This window comes from Vespula vulgaris, chromosome 2, assembly GCF_905475345.1.
Source record: "Vespula vulgaris chromosome 2, iyVesVulg1.1, whole genome shotgun sequence".
Lineage (NCBI taxonomy): Eukaryota > Metazoa > Arthropoda > Insecta > Hymenoptera > Vespidae > Vespula > Vespula vulgaris.
This window is the reverse complement of record NC_066587.1, coordinates 13,159,557-13,174,885: the sequence shown is the minus strand read 5'-3', so window position 1 is coordinate 13,174,885 and position 15,329 is coordinate 13,159,557. Positions and strand designations below refer to the sequence as shown.

At 35.8% G+C, this 15,329-nt stretch overlaps 2 protein-coding genes across 15 annotated transcripts in view; one reads left to right on the top strand and one right to left on the bottom strand.

The window, feature by feature from the left end:
- Positions 1 to 123: 123 nt before the first annotated feature.
- LOC127072907 (acetyl-CoA acetyltransferase, cytosolic) lies at positions 124 to 3,228 on the bottom strand. Its single transcript, XM_051013784.1, has 8 exons — positions 2,551 to 3,228; positions 2,282 to 2,403; positions 2,097 to 2,209; positions 1,560 to 1,759; positions 1,219 to 1,451; positions 965 to 1,153; positions 676 to 838; positions 124 to 606 (listed from the first exon to the last, which is right to left on the bottom strand). Exons 1-8 carry the CDS (start codon positions 2,597 to 2,599, stop codon positions 488 to 490), a joined length of 1,188 nt encoding a protein of 395 aa, XP_050869741.1. The 5' UTR covers positions 2,600 to 3,228; the 3' UTR covers positions 124 to 487.
- A 201-nt stretch (positions 3,229 to 3,429) lies between these two features.
- Positions 3,430 to 15,329, top strand: part of LOC127072901 (MAP7 domain-containing protein 2-like) — a 95,540-nt gene continuing 83,640 nt past the window's right edge. For 3 of the 14 annotated variants that reach the window (XM_051013769.1, XM_051013765.1, XM_051013757.1), the window contains exon 1: positions 3,430 to 3,575. In XM_051013769.1, the coding sequence (XP_050869726.1) occupies positions 3,530 to 3,575 (46 nt within the window). In that variant the 5' untranslated portion in view covers positions 3,430 to 3,529. Of the gene's footprint in view, positions 3,576 to 7,874; positions 8,034 to 8,691; positions 9,331 to 13,640; positions 13,799 to 15,329 lie in introns of those variants that run through there. The other 11 variants (XM_051013771.1, XM_051013767.1, XM_051013761.1 and 8 more) reach the window with 9 other exon arrangements.

Sequence of the window (15,329 nt, the reverse complement as noted above, 5' to 3'; positions counted from 1 at the left end):
TATAGTTTTTCATAATTATCTTTCATATGATAATGTAATATTTTTGAATTAAATTGCGTGTAGTTCATTCTCAAATGTTTGTCTAAGAGAAATTATTATATAATCAGGATAATATATTGTACATTGTATAGATATCAACCCATATTTTAAAATTATATTCAATACATTCTCTATATATTATAAACAATATTAACTACCACAGTTGCATGCATAGTTTATGTTATGTCAGTCATCACAGTTATTTATTTAAATACTGCAAGTTCATAGTTGATGATTAATTGTTTAACTATATATCAATATTTTAATGTAATAAAACAAATATAAAAATATAAGATCACTAAGTAATCAGATCATCTGTTCAATCAATAGGTAAATGGGTAGTTGTGATATTAAGAAATTTTTGTCATCTATAGATCTTAAAAAATCGCGTAATATAAAATTATGAATTTTCATAATAATAAATAATAAAATTAATGAATATAAAATGTTATTTTTTTTCTATAGCAAGGGCAATGCCCATGCCCCCACCAATGCATAATGCTGCAATGCCTTTTTTCCCTCCTATTCTTTCTAATGCATGAAGTAAAGTTACTAAAACTCTAGCTCCTGCAAAATATAAATTTTTATGATATAATACAGAGTACTTTCATTATTATAACTTGTGATATAACATACCAGAGGCTCCAATAGGATGACCTAAAGCAATAGCGCCACCATTGATATTTACTTTATTAGGATCCAAATCAAGTTTTTTGATGCATGCCAGTGATTGTGCAGCAAACGCTTCATTCAATTCATAAAGATCTACCTCATCTTTGCTCCATTTGGTTTTTTGTAACTAAAACACATGAATATAATACATATTGTATTTGGTAGATCAAAAAAATAAATTATTATTTTTATTCATTTCTTTTTTCTTCTTTTTTTTTATAAAAAATATACAATATATAATAATAGAACTTACAAGTAATTCAATTGCTGGTACTGGACCCATTCCCATAATACTTGGTTCTACTCCACTCTCAGCTACTGCAATAATTTGAGCCAAAGGATTTATGTTTCTTTTAATCGCTTCTTCCTTTGTCATAAGAACTACTGCTGCTGCTCCATCATTTATACCAGATGCATTACCAGCAGTAACAGTTCCATTAGCCTAAAAATAATCCTGGCATTATTTATTTTTCTTCTTTTGTATTTGTCTTTGTATGCTTTTAATACCTTTACAAAAATTGGTTTCAATTTCGATAGATCTTGTATAGTAGTTGAAGGTTTAGGAAATTCATCTTTAGATATGAGAATAGATTCGTTTTTATTATTCGATATTGTTACAGGAACAATTTCCTTATCAAAGTGTCCTGCTGAAATAGCAGTTGCTGCTTTTTGTTGAGATAAAGTCGCATAAAGATCTTGTTCTTCTCTAGTTATTCCAAAATCTTTAGCAATGTTTTCAGCTATTTAAAATGCATTAAAAAGAATATTTTATTTTGTTATTTTTTAAGATTATATCTACATAAATAAATTTGTATTTATTGATTTTTATTTTGATACTTTAGATTCACCTGTTACTCCCATATGAATAGAAGTAAATGCATCAGTTAATCCATCGTGTATTAAAGTATCAATAAAATTACAATCTCCCATTTTGATACCATTCCTAAGATAAATTGTATGTTGTGCTTGGCTCATGCTTTCTTGACCTCCAGCTACAATAATATTACTCTCTCCACTTTTTAAAGATAGATAACCATTTGCAATTGCCCTGGTAACAGTAATAAGTAAATGAAGTATAAAATGAAAGATATTCATACAACTTATTAATATAATAATTATTTATATTACAGCACAAATTCTTATAATGATATATGTAAATTTATATAATAATGTGTCGAGAAATTTGATGTAATTAAAAAAAAGTATGAAAGTGTTTTTCATAAATAAAAGAAAATAGAATAATTTTTAGGCTTTTATGAGAATCTTTTCAAGTTAACCAAAAGGTCAAATAAAGCATGAAAGGCAACATGACTTTATGTCTATAGATAGGATCATATTAAAATGAAGTTTATTTAAAGAAAAACTACTTATGCAATAAGACTTACTTCAGTCCAGAGCCACATAACATATTGATCTGATAAGCAGGAACACGTACAGGAAAATTTGCTTTGATAGCTGCTTGTCTAGCTGGATTTTGACCTTGGCCTGCAGTTAACGTCTACAAAATATAATGAAACATTATAAAATTATTACGTATACACAACTAAAATATATTTATAAAATATATTACCTGTCCCAAAATAACTTCAGATACATCAGATGGATTTAAATTTACTCTTGTAAGACATTCTTTAATAACAATGCTTCCTAAATCTGATGCTTTTAAAGAAGATAAGTTTCCGCAAAAGTTTCCTTAAAGATAGTACATAAAAAATAGTATATTTTATATATCAAATCTATATTATATATGTGTGAAAAAAATTAAATTAAATAATTTTTATAGAAAATAGTATATTTTTTATATTAAAATAAAATTTATCATTAAGGATAATACAATACCTATAGGAGTTCTGACAGCAGACACAATAACTACGTCGTGGCAATTCATGTCGTCGTTAACTATTTTTCAATATCAGGAACTCGAAGGAGCACTGTTCACTACGAACGCAAGTAACGGAATACTATCTCGGACGAACAGTCTACGTGGACACTAACGATGAAGAGCTATCGGGAGCTGGGGGGCTAATAGTACGAAGCCAACGAAAAACGCGTGCGTGTGCTTATATATATATATTATATATGTATATATATAAAAAATATTCTGTTACCGAATATCAATAGAGATTTGTGTTTCAAAATGCGCGCTTTAATCGAACTTTTATTAAATTTTATCAAATTTTTTTATTGCACAAAAAACAAAATATTAATTCATAAATACAATAAGATAACTATAGTCCAGGATACTTTATTTATCATGAATTGAAACCAGTAGATCACACATCTTATAAAAAGTCAAAAGTCAATATTTGCATTACAAATTCATTGGAATTTCGTAAACTTAAGATAGAAAAGAGAGAAGCATGTTTTAAAAGAATCTTATGTTCATAACGGGTTTTAGATTTATAACGGGAATTATCGACGAGATTGAAAATAGATGTGTATGTGGAATTGCGATTTCTCCGTGTCATTAACGATGACTCAAACGACAATAATTCATTAGTAAATTCCTTTTAATAACGAGTAGAACTTCGAGCATAAGTTTTGTTCTTCGTCGTGGCTACAAAAAGCTCGAGAAAAGAGAAAGAGAGATAAAGAGACAGAGACAGAGACAGAGAGGGAGAGAGAGAGAGAGAGAGGGAGAAAGACAAGTTACGAACGACGACGTCATCAGTAGTAAAAAGTATCGCCGATAGAGGCGTCGCGATCGACACTCGTGAACGCGAAGAGCACGAGAGAGAGGCGCTGCCGGCGACGCGCCTCTCGGTGCTGCTCGTTTGTTTTTACCCAGCGTGCATTGTGACCAGTGACTGGTGCTAAGATGGCCGACAACAAGGAGGAGATTTCGGAGCTCATCGACAAACGAGGTACTTATAAGGCTAAATCTTTGTCGTTAAGCACGGTGACGAGCGGAGGTGGCGCGTACGTTCGACGAGGCTCGCATGGTTGCTTTCCTTCTTGCGGTGGATTATGCGAAAGCTACGAAAGGATCACGCCATCTGCAGGTCGTGCAGCTCGCCGGAGAGTGCCTGTCGAAAGAGATAGATAACGGTCGAATCGAGAAAAGATTCGTCAAGTTGCGTGCGTGCGAATGAGGATACGAAAAGTTTTCGACATTAGTTTTGTTGTTTTCTATGAGTTTTCGGTTTCGAGTTTTTACATACAAATGTCGAGGAAGAGATCAACGATCCTCTATCGAAGGCGTGACCATTGGTGCAACGTCGTCGTCGTCGTCGTCGTCGTCGTCGTCGTTGCCGTCATCGTCGTCGTCGCCGTTGCTTTTATTGTCGCTGTCGTTTTCGTTGGTAATTCGTCGATGACGGCAACCAGGGTGATATCGAGAATGAAGTGGGAAAGGTGGGGGTAAAACTTTTTGACAGGCCGAAAGCACGCCGTGACATACTCCTCGTGTCATTGCGCGGGTGAACGAAAACGACAATGACAACGACGACGACGACGACGACGACGACGACACGTAGATGCGGTCGACTCGTCCGTCTCCTCTCTCTATCTCTCTTTCTCTCTCTCTCTTTTCTCTCTCCTTCCCCTATTCGCATTCTATCTCCGTCCCACTCCGCGTTCACTCGAAGCGCGACGTGCACGTCGCGTGTCGTTAAGGTCGTGTGTCTACGGCCTTGCGATTCTCGAGCATAGACCCAAAGTATTACCGTTATCTCCGTCCACGCGAATTTCCCATCCGTTCGAGATACATAGATGATGATCTACATAATTTCTTCCTATGAGAGACAACTCATCCCGACGTATCCGCGAGGATTCGCAAATGTGCTACTTTCAACGACAGCGTGCCATGAATTAGATCGAACCGCAACATGCGATGCATCGTATGAGTGCATCTTAAAGCGAGAAGAAAATTAAACTCGTTCGTTCCCATTCCTAATCGTACTTGTACGTTTATATACGTATAGACATGTTAACGTATATATATATATATATATATATGCACACACACACGTACTTACTAACCTAAATTCTAAGTACAATTTATACGACTATTTATCTCGCGCTCGTATATACATATACGGTTAACGTTTTGTTCTAGACTCTATGTATTAAGATTGACTCTAGACACACGTCTCGAATGCCGACGTTTCTTACTCGGAACGCATTGGTGTATCGGCCCTCGACTGTTATTTATAGTTCGTAGAATGCGCTTCGATTCTCTCCATGGCGTTTCTCTATCGTGTCACTCGTGATTCGATCTAGTATTAATGTGTTAGTACAATTCGCGTTGCTCTTCTTCGACAAAAATTTTTCGTATACCGCTATATCGAACGATCCTAATAAATTCCGTATAACATCAATGGCGCACCCATCATTTGCGTGACTCGAACGATCATAACGTTCTAATATTTTCTAATACTTCAACGCATATTCGAACAAGGAGTTTCAAATGATATCTTTTATATTTTATCAGTCTATTATTATAGCATATTTTCGATCATAAAATCGTAGAGTTTTATATCTCGCGTGTTTCAGATTTTTAACCGAATGAAAAAGAAATCGTTCATAGAACTTTGCTCTTTAATATTGCCGAGAAGTTTTACGAGCCTTCATATATAATTAAATAAATAAATAAATAAATAATAAAAAAACACGGGTAAAAACATTTTTTTGTTTCACACACACACACGTGTCTAAGTTCGTCTTAAGTTCGTCATTCAACATAACACGGCAATATACCGTGACCCATACATCTTCCTAAGTTACCACCGGTGTATGCTTATCTCGGCATTTTTGTTTTCATTCGCAAATACAATGTAGTCTCGCGTGGGAGTGAGGTCAATATTAGCTAGCATGATGCATCTATCAATTATACCATAGTCCATATCGCGTTCTATGTAACACACGTATTATGCATATATGTTAATTATTATAATATCGTTATGTAAGTCTTGTGGTTCTTTATTTTTTTCTTTCTTTTCTTTTCGAGTTAATTTCTTGCTAATTAAGAGAACGGACTCGATGAAATCGCATTGAGAAAGTTTTTTTTAGATCGATCCAGATTATCTACACGATCATTTCGTCGAACCCTAAATGCTCGGTTCCGGTACGGGGGATCATTCTCTCTATCTCTCTCTTTCTCTCTTTTTTTTTTCTATCATACGCACCTAACAATAGTTGGAACACTGACCCAGATATCGTTTATAATTCGTTGTCTCTGTTCTATTCGTCTATGAAAGGATTGTGTGCGATTGATTCGTACGATTGATGTACGTACGAAAAAATCAATTATTGACTTTTTTCTGTTCTCTCTCTCTTTTTTTTTTTTTTTCTAAATATATCATAAGTGTTTATCTTAATACTTAGACGACCGCTGTCACGTACGTATGACTTCACTAGCCAATGGTTATCAGTTGACATTACGTAGATATGACTTTGCTCTTTCAGTGGTTACCAATTTTGCATATATACGTATAAATTCGCTTTGCCAGTGATCATTATCCGACTTTATGTAGGGTGTCCCATGACTCTAGCTCTGTATAATTAAATGGCGCGTTATTGAAGTCATTTAAAATTGAGATCGTTTAATAAGTATGTCTCCATAAATGATACGTAACAGAGTTACAATCGTTGAAAGTTTATGCGAATATTTAATATTTGATAAAGAAAAGAAAATAGACGTTTAATTTAACTTGTTCATTTACAAATGATCAACTCCTAGTCAATCGATTATTTGTAAAAATCGATTAACTCCTGAAAAAGAGAATTAAAGAAAATCGATAGTTATATTTTGTTATTAAAGTTATAATTGTACATTATTTCTTATATAACGTCCATAAAAAGTTTTGTCGTTGGGTAATGTTAAGTTTAATTATCGAAGAAATTTATTTTCAATATAAATATGTTAACTTATAACCAAATGCTTTTACATTGAAATTAAAAAAAAAAAAAATGTATTCTAAAAATGGAGTTAATCGTTTTGGCCTGCGAACGGCTCAAATGTATTATAAATTCTGTTTGAAATTATCTCCTGCAGATTTAATACAAAGTTTCTTCTTGCGTAAAAGTTAGCTAGTTAACAGCTCGTTCCATTATGCCGGTAGAATTTCTTATTTGCATTGCCGCATCCATAATTCTGTTGACAAGTTTGCCCTTATTGCGAGATTGTTTTCTATAAACTATTGACTTCATATACCACCAAAGAAAGTAGTCCAGAGTTTCATGAAATTCATTCTTTTCTGTTTCTTTTGTCAAATATTCACATTAACTTTGAATGGTAGTTATTTTATTAGGAAATATTTATGGACATATGTTTGTTAAACAATTTCAACTCCAAATGATTTTAATGACATGCTCTTAATATACGATGTTATAGAAATACTCTTAGTTATAAACCTATGGAATATATCCTGTATAAATTTTTTAAACATTCATTGTTCATAATTTTCAATCTACGTAAAAGCTATCCGCAATAGACGAGAATGCTTGTATGAAATGCGGCCGTCAAAGTGTTAAATACCAGCTGCTTTAAATGGTCCAACGCATAACGACCCGAAGGCTTTAAATTCAAAGATCTTATAGGTCGTGCGAGTAGATCTTTGATCTCTTGCATGTAGTTACCTAGAATAGAATTTATGTTTATATATTGTACATCTTTTTTCTCTTGAAAAGTTTCTTCTTCCAAGAAACTTACAAACTTTATCTATACGTTATGACCATATGAAATAATATTCTGTATGAATCCATCGATAATTAAAGATACTCGACGATAATTATTTCTATGAAATTAGAAACTTTTTATGGGTCCGTAGTATCTTCTACACATACATATACATACTTAAAGTGAAATAAAGAAAGTTACAATGATTTCACATTTTTTCAACATACGTCAGTCAATTAATTATCATTACTATTATATTTTATCTAGTACACGATGATGTAAGTCTAGTACAAATGATCAATTAGTCTATTTTGTATAATTCTTTGTAGCTTATCAGTAGGGCTAGGACAGCAATGACATCATTGCAATGCACCGATATAAGGCTCGCATTTGCGATGAAAGAAAGTACGCGACTGCGTCTACTGGATGTATAAGAGTGAGAGGGGTTGAAAGAGGAAGACGAAGAGGGAGGGGGCTGATTCATCGTAAAGGCGCTATGTGCTTCTCATCCGCTCGACGCAGCCGTAGAACGCGGGCGACTTCGGGCGTCGCGCGATTTCGCTGGAACACGATCGCTCAGTCGCGCCTTTTCTACGGGAAAGTCAAGGACGCGCTTTAAAAGTGTCTAACTCATTTTAATCTATCGTTATCTTTCTCGTTCATCATTTCGGGAACGTGCGTCAAAGCTGATCCTTTTTCGTACGTACGTACACGCATTTCGTTGTTACGTCCCGTAGAAAAAAAAGAGGAGATTTATGCGTAGGAAATTATCAAGAAAAGGGAGAGAGAGAGGGGGGAGAGAGGGAGAGGGAGTGTACAATTTTAGCTCGTATCAATCATCAAGTTTTTTCTTTTTCTTTTTCATTTTTTGTGCAATGTAAATACACGTAACGCACGGCTACTTTTTTTTCTATTTGCAGCTACGATTTCCTTGTCCAATAGTAATCAAAATGAATACCAATTCATTTTCATTACTTATGTATCTCCATATATGTAATGGTCCGATCGCGAAAGTCAAGTGTCAAGCACTAGCGTGTGTCACGTTCGAACTCGTTAACGGGCAATTATGCGAAAACCAATGCAAATTTTTGAAATTAACTTGTAACCGGAAAATTGCAAAGTTCGGTTCGTAACTCGTATTGGAGACAGAGTAGTCACGCAAAGAGCAACGTGTTGTTATTACGGTGGTGATAACGATATATACATACATATATATAAATATATATATATATATATATATATATATATATATTTACGAAAAAAATGAAAAGATAAAAATTAAAGAGCTAAGCAAGTTTTTTTAAGAGGTGTCGCATCGAGTTAAATTTAGAAAGATAGAAAGAAAGAGATATAGAATCCGATATTAGAATCGGAACTTTTAAGTTTTTAAAACTTTTCTTATTTTGGATGTTTATGTCACAATAAAATTCGAGCAAATATGCGTAATTTATTATCTAATATCATTTGTAACAATTCGATAGATTAGAGATAACACGCACGTTCATTTTGAATTTCAGACGGTACCTATGTGTTTTAAATAGCACATTGTGTCGGGAAAATTGAAATGACGGACAATTCGTACTCCCTCTCTTTCCCCTCTCCTCTCTCTCTTTCTCTCTCTCTTTCTCGCTTTCTCGTTCTCTTTGGGAGATTAAATTTTGACGTAACAGATCGCTCCGCGTGCACTTTAATAACGTGAATCCTCTGGATGATTCATCATTTATACATATATGCTCGTGTATCGAACATACATATAGACATATTACGTGTTTCATCGTCTCATACAAATATGCGAGTAATTTTATAATCTCCTCTTTCTCATTTCGAAAATATAAACATCTTACGACGTCGTCATAACGATTCGTTGAATATTTATTTAATTCGTAGTAAATATAGAAGGATATTTAATGTGAACAAAGTTTACTACTCGACCTTGGATAACAGTGTTCTAATCACAATGGCGATTGCTATGTTTGCCGAACACGGAAAACTGAATTTAGGTAGGAGTTATTTGCTTTAATTTAAAGTGTGCTCTCATCACACCCCCTCTTCCATCCCCCACCCTTATTTTCGCGTCTCTGTGCATTCTTTGCGTCTATTAGCGATAAATTAATATCATATATACGGGTTATCGGTCGTGTAACGTGTCGTTCAGAGTACTATTTTATTCCATTCCATTCCGTTTCGTTGCGCAATAAATATATAGATATGTATCGTTTCGTACGAAGACACTAATTGACTCGAACGAGTGTAGGAGGAAAGTCTAACAGCCGACGAAGCGAAAAACAAGTCCGAATGATTTGAGCTTGGGCGTTCCATTCAAAAACGTTATCTACTATGCCAATTGGTATTCAACGTTTATCATTGTTATCAAGAGACGTTTATCTTGCTTAAAATTCTTCGACTTAAGTTCATGTTAAATGTAAATTTCGCAGAAATTTATATTTAAATTATTGTACGTTCTCATAATTGTGTTATAATGTACATTTTTTTCTTTCGTTTTCTTTTTTTTTTCTTTTTTTTTTTCAATTCGTTGAAACATTTCTACCGTGCATTGTTAATTCGTAGAGATAATTTATCAACCTGTCAGCTTCAAAGTATAAGATCTAATTATTAATTATGGTACATTAATCTTTGTTGAATTTATTATTTAATTAAATTAATTTATTTTGACATTTGATGTACCGTTAGTTTTCCTTTCACTTGTTAGTAGAAGAGATATCTCTTATATTATAGTACGATTAAATATTCTTTTCGATAATTCACTTGCTCTTTTATCCACGAGCTCGATCGGTCCTCTCTCTTGCGATCTTCTTCCCGAGAAAAGTAAAGGAAAAAGGATTAATAAGAAAGTAAGATTTTCGAATAGCAGCATCGTTTCGCGGACGCCGAAAGGAATGCAGCCGGCTGCGTCCTGAAAAGGCCTCGTGCGAAAATAGCCAACTTGGCTGCGTGTCGACCGTTGCTGCTTTCAGCGAGTTCCTTCTTTTGCTTTGGGTTCACTCCGGAACGTTACCGAACCTTTTGAAACATGCTACGAGGCCTTTCAAGGTGCGCGCGCAAAAAATTCGCTCTTCTCTTTGCTCTTGGTTTGCGACCACGAGAACGATTATTACGCTCTAGTAGTGTCTCTACGAGGGAGTTTATTAGTACATAGATATCTATATACAATGGAATATATAAACATCCGGACGATTAGCTGATAGTAGGAGTAAATTTATGATTTACATTTTTTCTTTTTTTCTCTTTTTTTTTACAGAAGCGTAGAAGAAATAATTAGAAATATTTTTCACGGCCAATTTTCAATAAACTTTTATAATTGCTAATGAGATCTCAACGTAATCCTTATTAATGATTGTAATTAATTAATTTCAGTGTTATTAATAATAATGTAGAATATCCGATTTATGCATAATAGTGTATGTATAATAAGTAGGCATAAGAGTAGAACATGGCGAACATCGAGCTCACTAATAACGGCGCCTGTCAGATCAATCCGTCTCCTATCGTCCATAGTTATCTCGATCTTCTGGCAGGGTGAGAAATTCCACGGAAGCGAGTGCCGGATACACTTCGATGAGTAATAACTTCGTGGAACTGTTAGGTGTATCACGATATATGTACGTGTATATCGATTATCGGTAATATCGGAAAACCGTTCACCATTTCTCACGACCTTTATCATTAATAATAATTTATGGTGAGAGTGGAAAAATTGTTTGAATGATTCTCGGTCGATGATTGCTTGTCCTTCTTTTTATTTTTATTTCCTACACGAGTTGATCTTAGCACGATATTTCATTTTAATCAAGTGATTCTTTTTTCTCTCCTCTTATCTTGAATTCAATCGTATTCGATATCAACATTTCTTGATTTCTTGCAAGATAACTAATAAAGAAACAAATTTTAAATATTGCCTACGCATTTACGAACGTTTACTATCGAAGCTATCCAGCACACGTCGATATATTCGTTTAATACTTTTTAAACCTTTTCGTGTATACAACAGATATAAGAGATTTTACTCACATTTTGATACAATTTTTACAAATTTTTACAAAATTAAGAGAGCTGCAATGTCACAAAATAAAATTTGCAAAACCGAATTATCGTTAAGACCCCATACGATATTCAACATATTAATTAAAAGAGGATTTTTTAAAATGCTACTTCTTCGTAATATCGATCCATAGAAACGATTATGAGTTCTCTCTCTTTTTTTTTTTCTTTTTATCTATCTTTCGTACGGAAGGGAAATAGTTAGTATTCGTTTGTTATTACGATGGTCTAGCGATAAACGCGCGAACTCGGCGATCGGATCGAGGAGTGCGCGCGAGGATGAGTTTGTTCATTCTTTCGCGATCGATCCGTGACGCGTTCGAAGAATTAACGCGCCCGGAGAACTCGCTAGCGCGTTAATTCTCCTTGTTCGTCTGTTCTTCCGCATATCGCGGATCTTGCACGGACGGTAGCAGCGCGCGAAAAATATGCGCAAGACGTAGAAGTGCTTTGCCGTGCTTGCTGCCTTCGAGGAGTCTTGGAAATTCCTTAGCGAAACTATGCGCTCCTCCTCGCTATATTTAGATCCGATCTCTCTGTCTCTCTCTCTCTCTCTCTCTCTCTCTCTCTCTTTCTGTCTTTCTTTCTTTCTTGTTGTCTCTTCATCTTAGAATTTGAATTCGCTAAACGCGCTCTACCAAAGACGAAATCGCCTGGTTGAATTTTCCTTTGACAAACTTTCCAAAGAAAAAAACTTCCTTCGTTACTTAACGTTCTTACCTAGCTTTTTGATTATTTCAGGATGAGACTTTGGACGAACGCGTTTCTAAGAGCTGTAAGACAAGTTTTTTCCTTTTTTTCCCTTCTTTTTTCTTCTTCTTCTTTTTTTTTTTTTTTTTTTTTTTTGATTCGAATGATGTCACGATGTTTGTTAGAACGTTCGATAAAGGATCGAGAAGTATTATGAAATAGAAAAGAGAAGATATTACGTGGGTTATTGCTGAAACGTAATAAAGATAGAAGGTAAAAGTCGAGATCGATTTTATTCTACATCGATCTTATTCTCATTTACTTTTTTCCTCCGTTTCTTGCGATCTTACATATGTACACTGTATATACGTAAAGTGTATTAGTGTATATTTCAGCGTATAATTTCAGGATTTAATTTCCTAGCCGATCGACATGGAATTCCGCGGGCTCGTTGAAAGGATAGAAAAGAAGTTATCGGAGATATCGTGGAAACAATAGTTGTCTTTTACGCGGTTAACTCAGTGCAATCGATAACCGTAGAAATGGAGAATATAATGCTTCTACAGTCGGTATGGTTAGAAACGAATATGAAAGGACTCTCTCAAAGGACGCGGGTACGTTCACCTTGCTTCGCCGTATTTTTATCCGTGATGACAGACCCTCGCATACTTCTACAGTAGACTTTTACATTTTAATTCTTTATTCTTTCTATTCTTTTATCTCCATCATAGATTCCTTTTCATCATCGATAATAGAATAATAAGATGTGATTGATTGATTGATTACTCGGGTGGGATGTGAGAAATGAGGATAGTAGTGGGGACAAGGATGTTTTATTACAAAAATAAAAAGAAAACCCAATTGTTTTTTTCAATAATCCTATTAAATTCCATGAGGAATTTCTCGTTTACCTCGAACAACAAGGGATCGATAATCGTAATCAACTTGGAACGTTTGAAACAACGATAGAGAAAAGGCAGAAAGAGACAGAGGGGTGGGGAAGAGGTTCATTTGCAGGGCAAATTAGAGAGCGATCCTCGTACCGGATGGGTGTGACGAGACGAAGAAGAAGAAAAAGAAGAAGAAAAAGAATGAGACACGGGAGGAGAAAGTGGTCGATTCGATTTGATAGAAAGGAAATAGGCGATGGAACGTATAGACGTTACCCCATCTTTTGGTCCCCCATGGAAACTATAGGAGGTCGAGGTGAAGCGGGGAAGAGAAATGTTGAGCCGAGCGTGCGTGGTCTATCGACCACAGACGCCATTTGCCGGCGCCGTGGTTCGTCGCGACGAGAGAAGGAAAGTTCACTGCGCTCCCTCTTTCGACCGATTCGGAGCGTATTCACGCGCGAGGAAAGGGCTTTCTGGGGCTTCCTCCTCCTCGTCGTTTTCTTCTTCTTCTTCTACAGTCGTCTTCGTTTTCGTCTTTACCTTTTGTCCTTTTCGTTCTTTTCTTTTCCTATTTCACCAGTAGTTTGTCTTCTCGTGAGAGGGATTAAAAGAAAAAAAAGAAAGAAAGTCCCACTCGTTGTTTCTCCTTCATCGTCGTTGTCGTCGTCGTCGTCGTCGTCGTCGTCATCGTCGTCCTCGAGTATTAGTTAAGGAGAGGACACGAAGGCACACCTTTTCGTGTCTGGCTTAATAAAAGAAGCTGTAAACATGTGGTGTTGTAAGAGGCTCGAGTCTTCCCAATGGCCGGTTACAACCATTGTTCGAGGTAAACTTTTTCAATCTGCACGCCGTTTTTCTTTCGTCCATCTTTTCCATGTTCTTCTCTGGCGCTTCTCTTTTTTTCCTCTCATCCTTTTCTTTCCTTTCGTTTTCTATTCCTTTTTCTTTTCTTTTCTTTTCTTTTCTTTCCTTTCCTTTCCAATTTCGCTCCGCACTGCTGAAAAATTCGCTATGTTCGGCCACACGTTATCTTTCGCAAAAATCTGCTCCGAGAAACTTCGTGCTGTTTCTCGAACGACGACTACTGGGCTTCCTTGACAAGGACGACGACGACAACGACGACGACGACGACGACGATGACGACGACGACGAGTCGTGTTCGAAGGAAACGAGGTCGCGAGCCTGCGCATCCTTGCACTCGACGATTGCAATTCGCAAGACGTTTATTCGTCGAGCTTTTTCGTTATTTCTTTTCCAGAGCTTCACGGCACGCTGCTTTTCTCTTAACAGCTGCGCATCTCCTGCAAAGACAAGAGCACGGCCATATTCATCGTCGGGCACCAAAAGCTTCGTTCTTATCTCGTGCTTATATCATTTTCTTCTTACGATTATCGTCTCGTTGTCACACACGTAACGTGTAACAAGCTTTCAACGTGAAAGAAAGATAAAGAGAGTGAATAAAAAATGATTGCCAAAAAACGGAAGATTCGCGGTTCGAGTCGTACAAGACTCCTGTTCGGGCACGTGCAAATTTTCTTGGCAGACCTTTCGTACGAAATAACGCCAAGCAGCAATTCTATCGATCCGAATAGGAGAATTAGAAGGCTAAGGGAATGCGTCTTGTAGGTAGACAAATCGCTTGTAAAAGATTCGATAGTCAATTCGACTTCGTCTAACCCAAGTACAAGAAGAAGCCGTATTATATCAAACGCCATAAATCGTGGACTTAATCGCATTGCTCCTCTAAATTGCTTATTTGATTTAATTCCACTTGTGTGACGCAACGAGCTAACACACCGCCCAAGAGAGTCAGAGAGAGAGAGAGAGAGAGAGAGAGAGAGAGAGAGAGAGAGAAAGAGAGAACGTTGCCACGCGCCTTCCTACGATCATTGATTTTCCGCGTTCGCGATTATACGATATTCTCCGAATCGCCGTTTGTACTCTTTTCACGAGGTGCCGCAACCTACTTTTTCTCGGCAATTGTATTCTCGCATCTTTATTTATTCGATAACTATAGATATCGATGGGGAGATGTTGGTATTTAATGGCAAAAATATTCAAGTAAAGGTTACTTGTTTTTTTTTTTTTTTTTCTTTGCCTCGTTAGCAGGAAAAGGCAAAGTAAAATTATATACTGTTAACGGGTATTAACAAAATTATATATATATTTTTTAAAGAAATACTTGATTAATTTTTTTTTTTTTTATTCGAATCTGTTGCCCGTGAATTTTGTCGATATTGTTAATGTTTCCCCCGAGCCATTATCTCCTACTTCTTTCGAACACGGTCAATGAAAAATACTGTGACTACTAGTATACGACGTGCAACACGCATTGGGTTTTGTTCATCGAATCATAC

What these genes read in the sequence shown, in the direction of transcription:
- LOC127072907 (XM_051013784.1), bottom strand. Translation starts at nt 2,599, where the DNA reads ATGAATTGCCACGACGTAGTTATTGTGTCTGCTGTCAGAACTCCTATA. An exon ending in TGAAACCAATTTTTGTAAAG is followed by an intron (nt 1,154 to 1,218) that starts GTATTAAAAGCA and finishes GATTATTTTTAG; the next exon opens with GCTAATGGAACTGTTACTGC. An exon ending in TACCAGCAATTGAATTACTT is followed by an intron (nt 839 to 964) that starts GTAAGTTCTATT and finishes CATGTGTTTTAG; the next exon opens with TTACAAAAAACCAAATGGAG.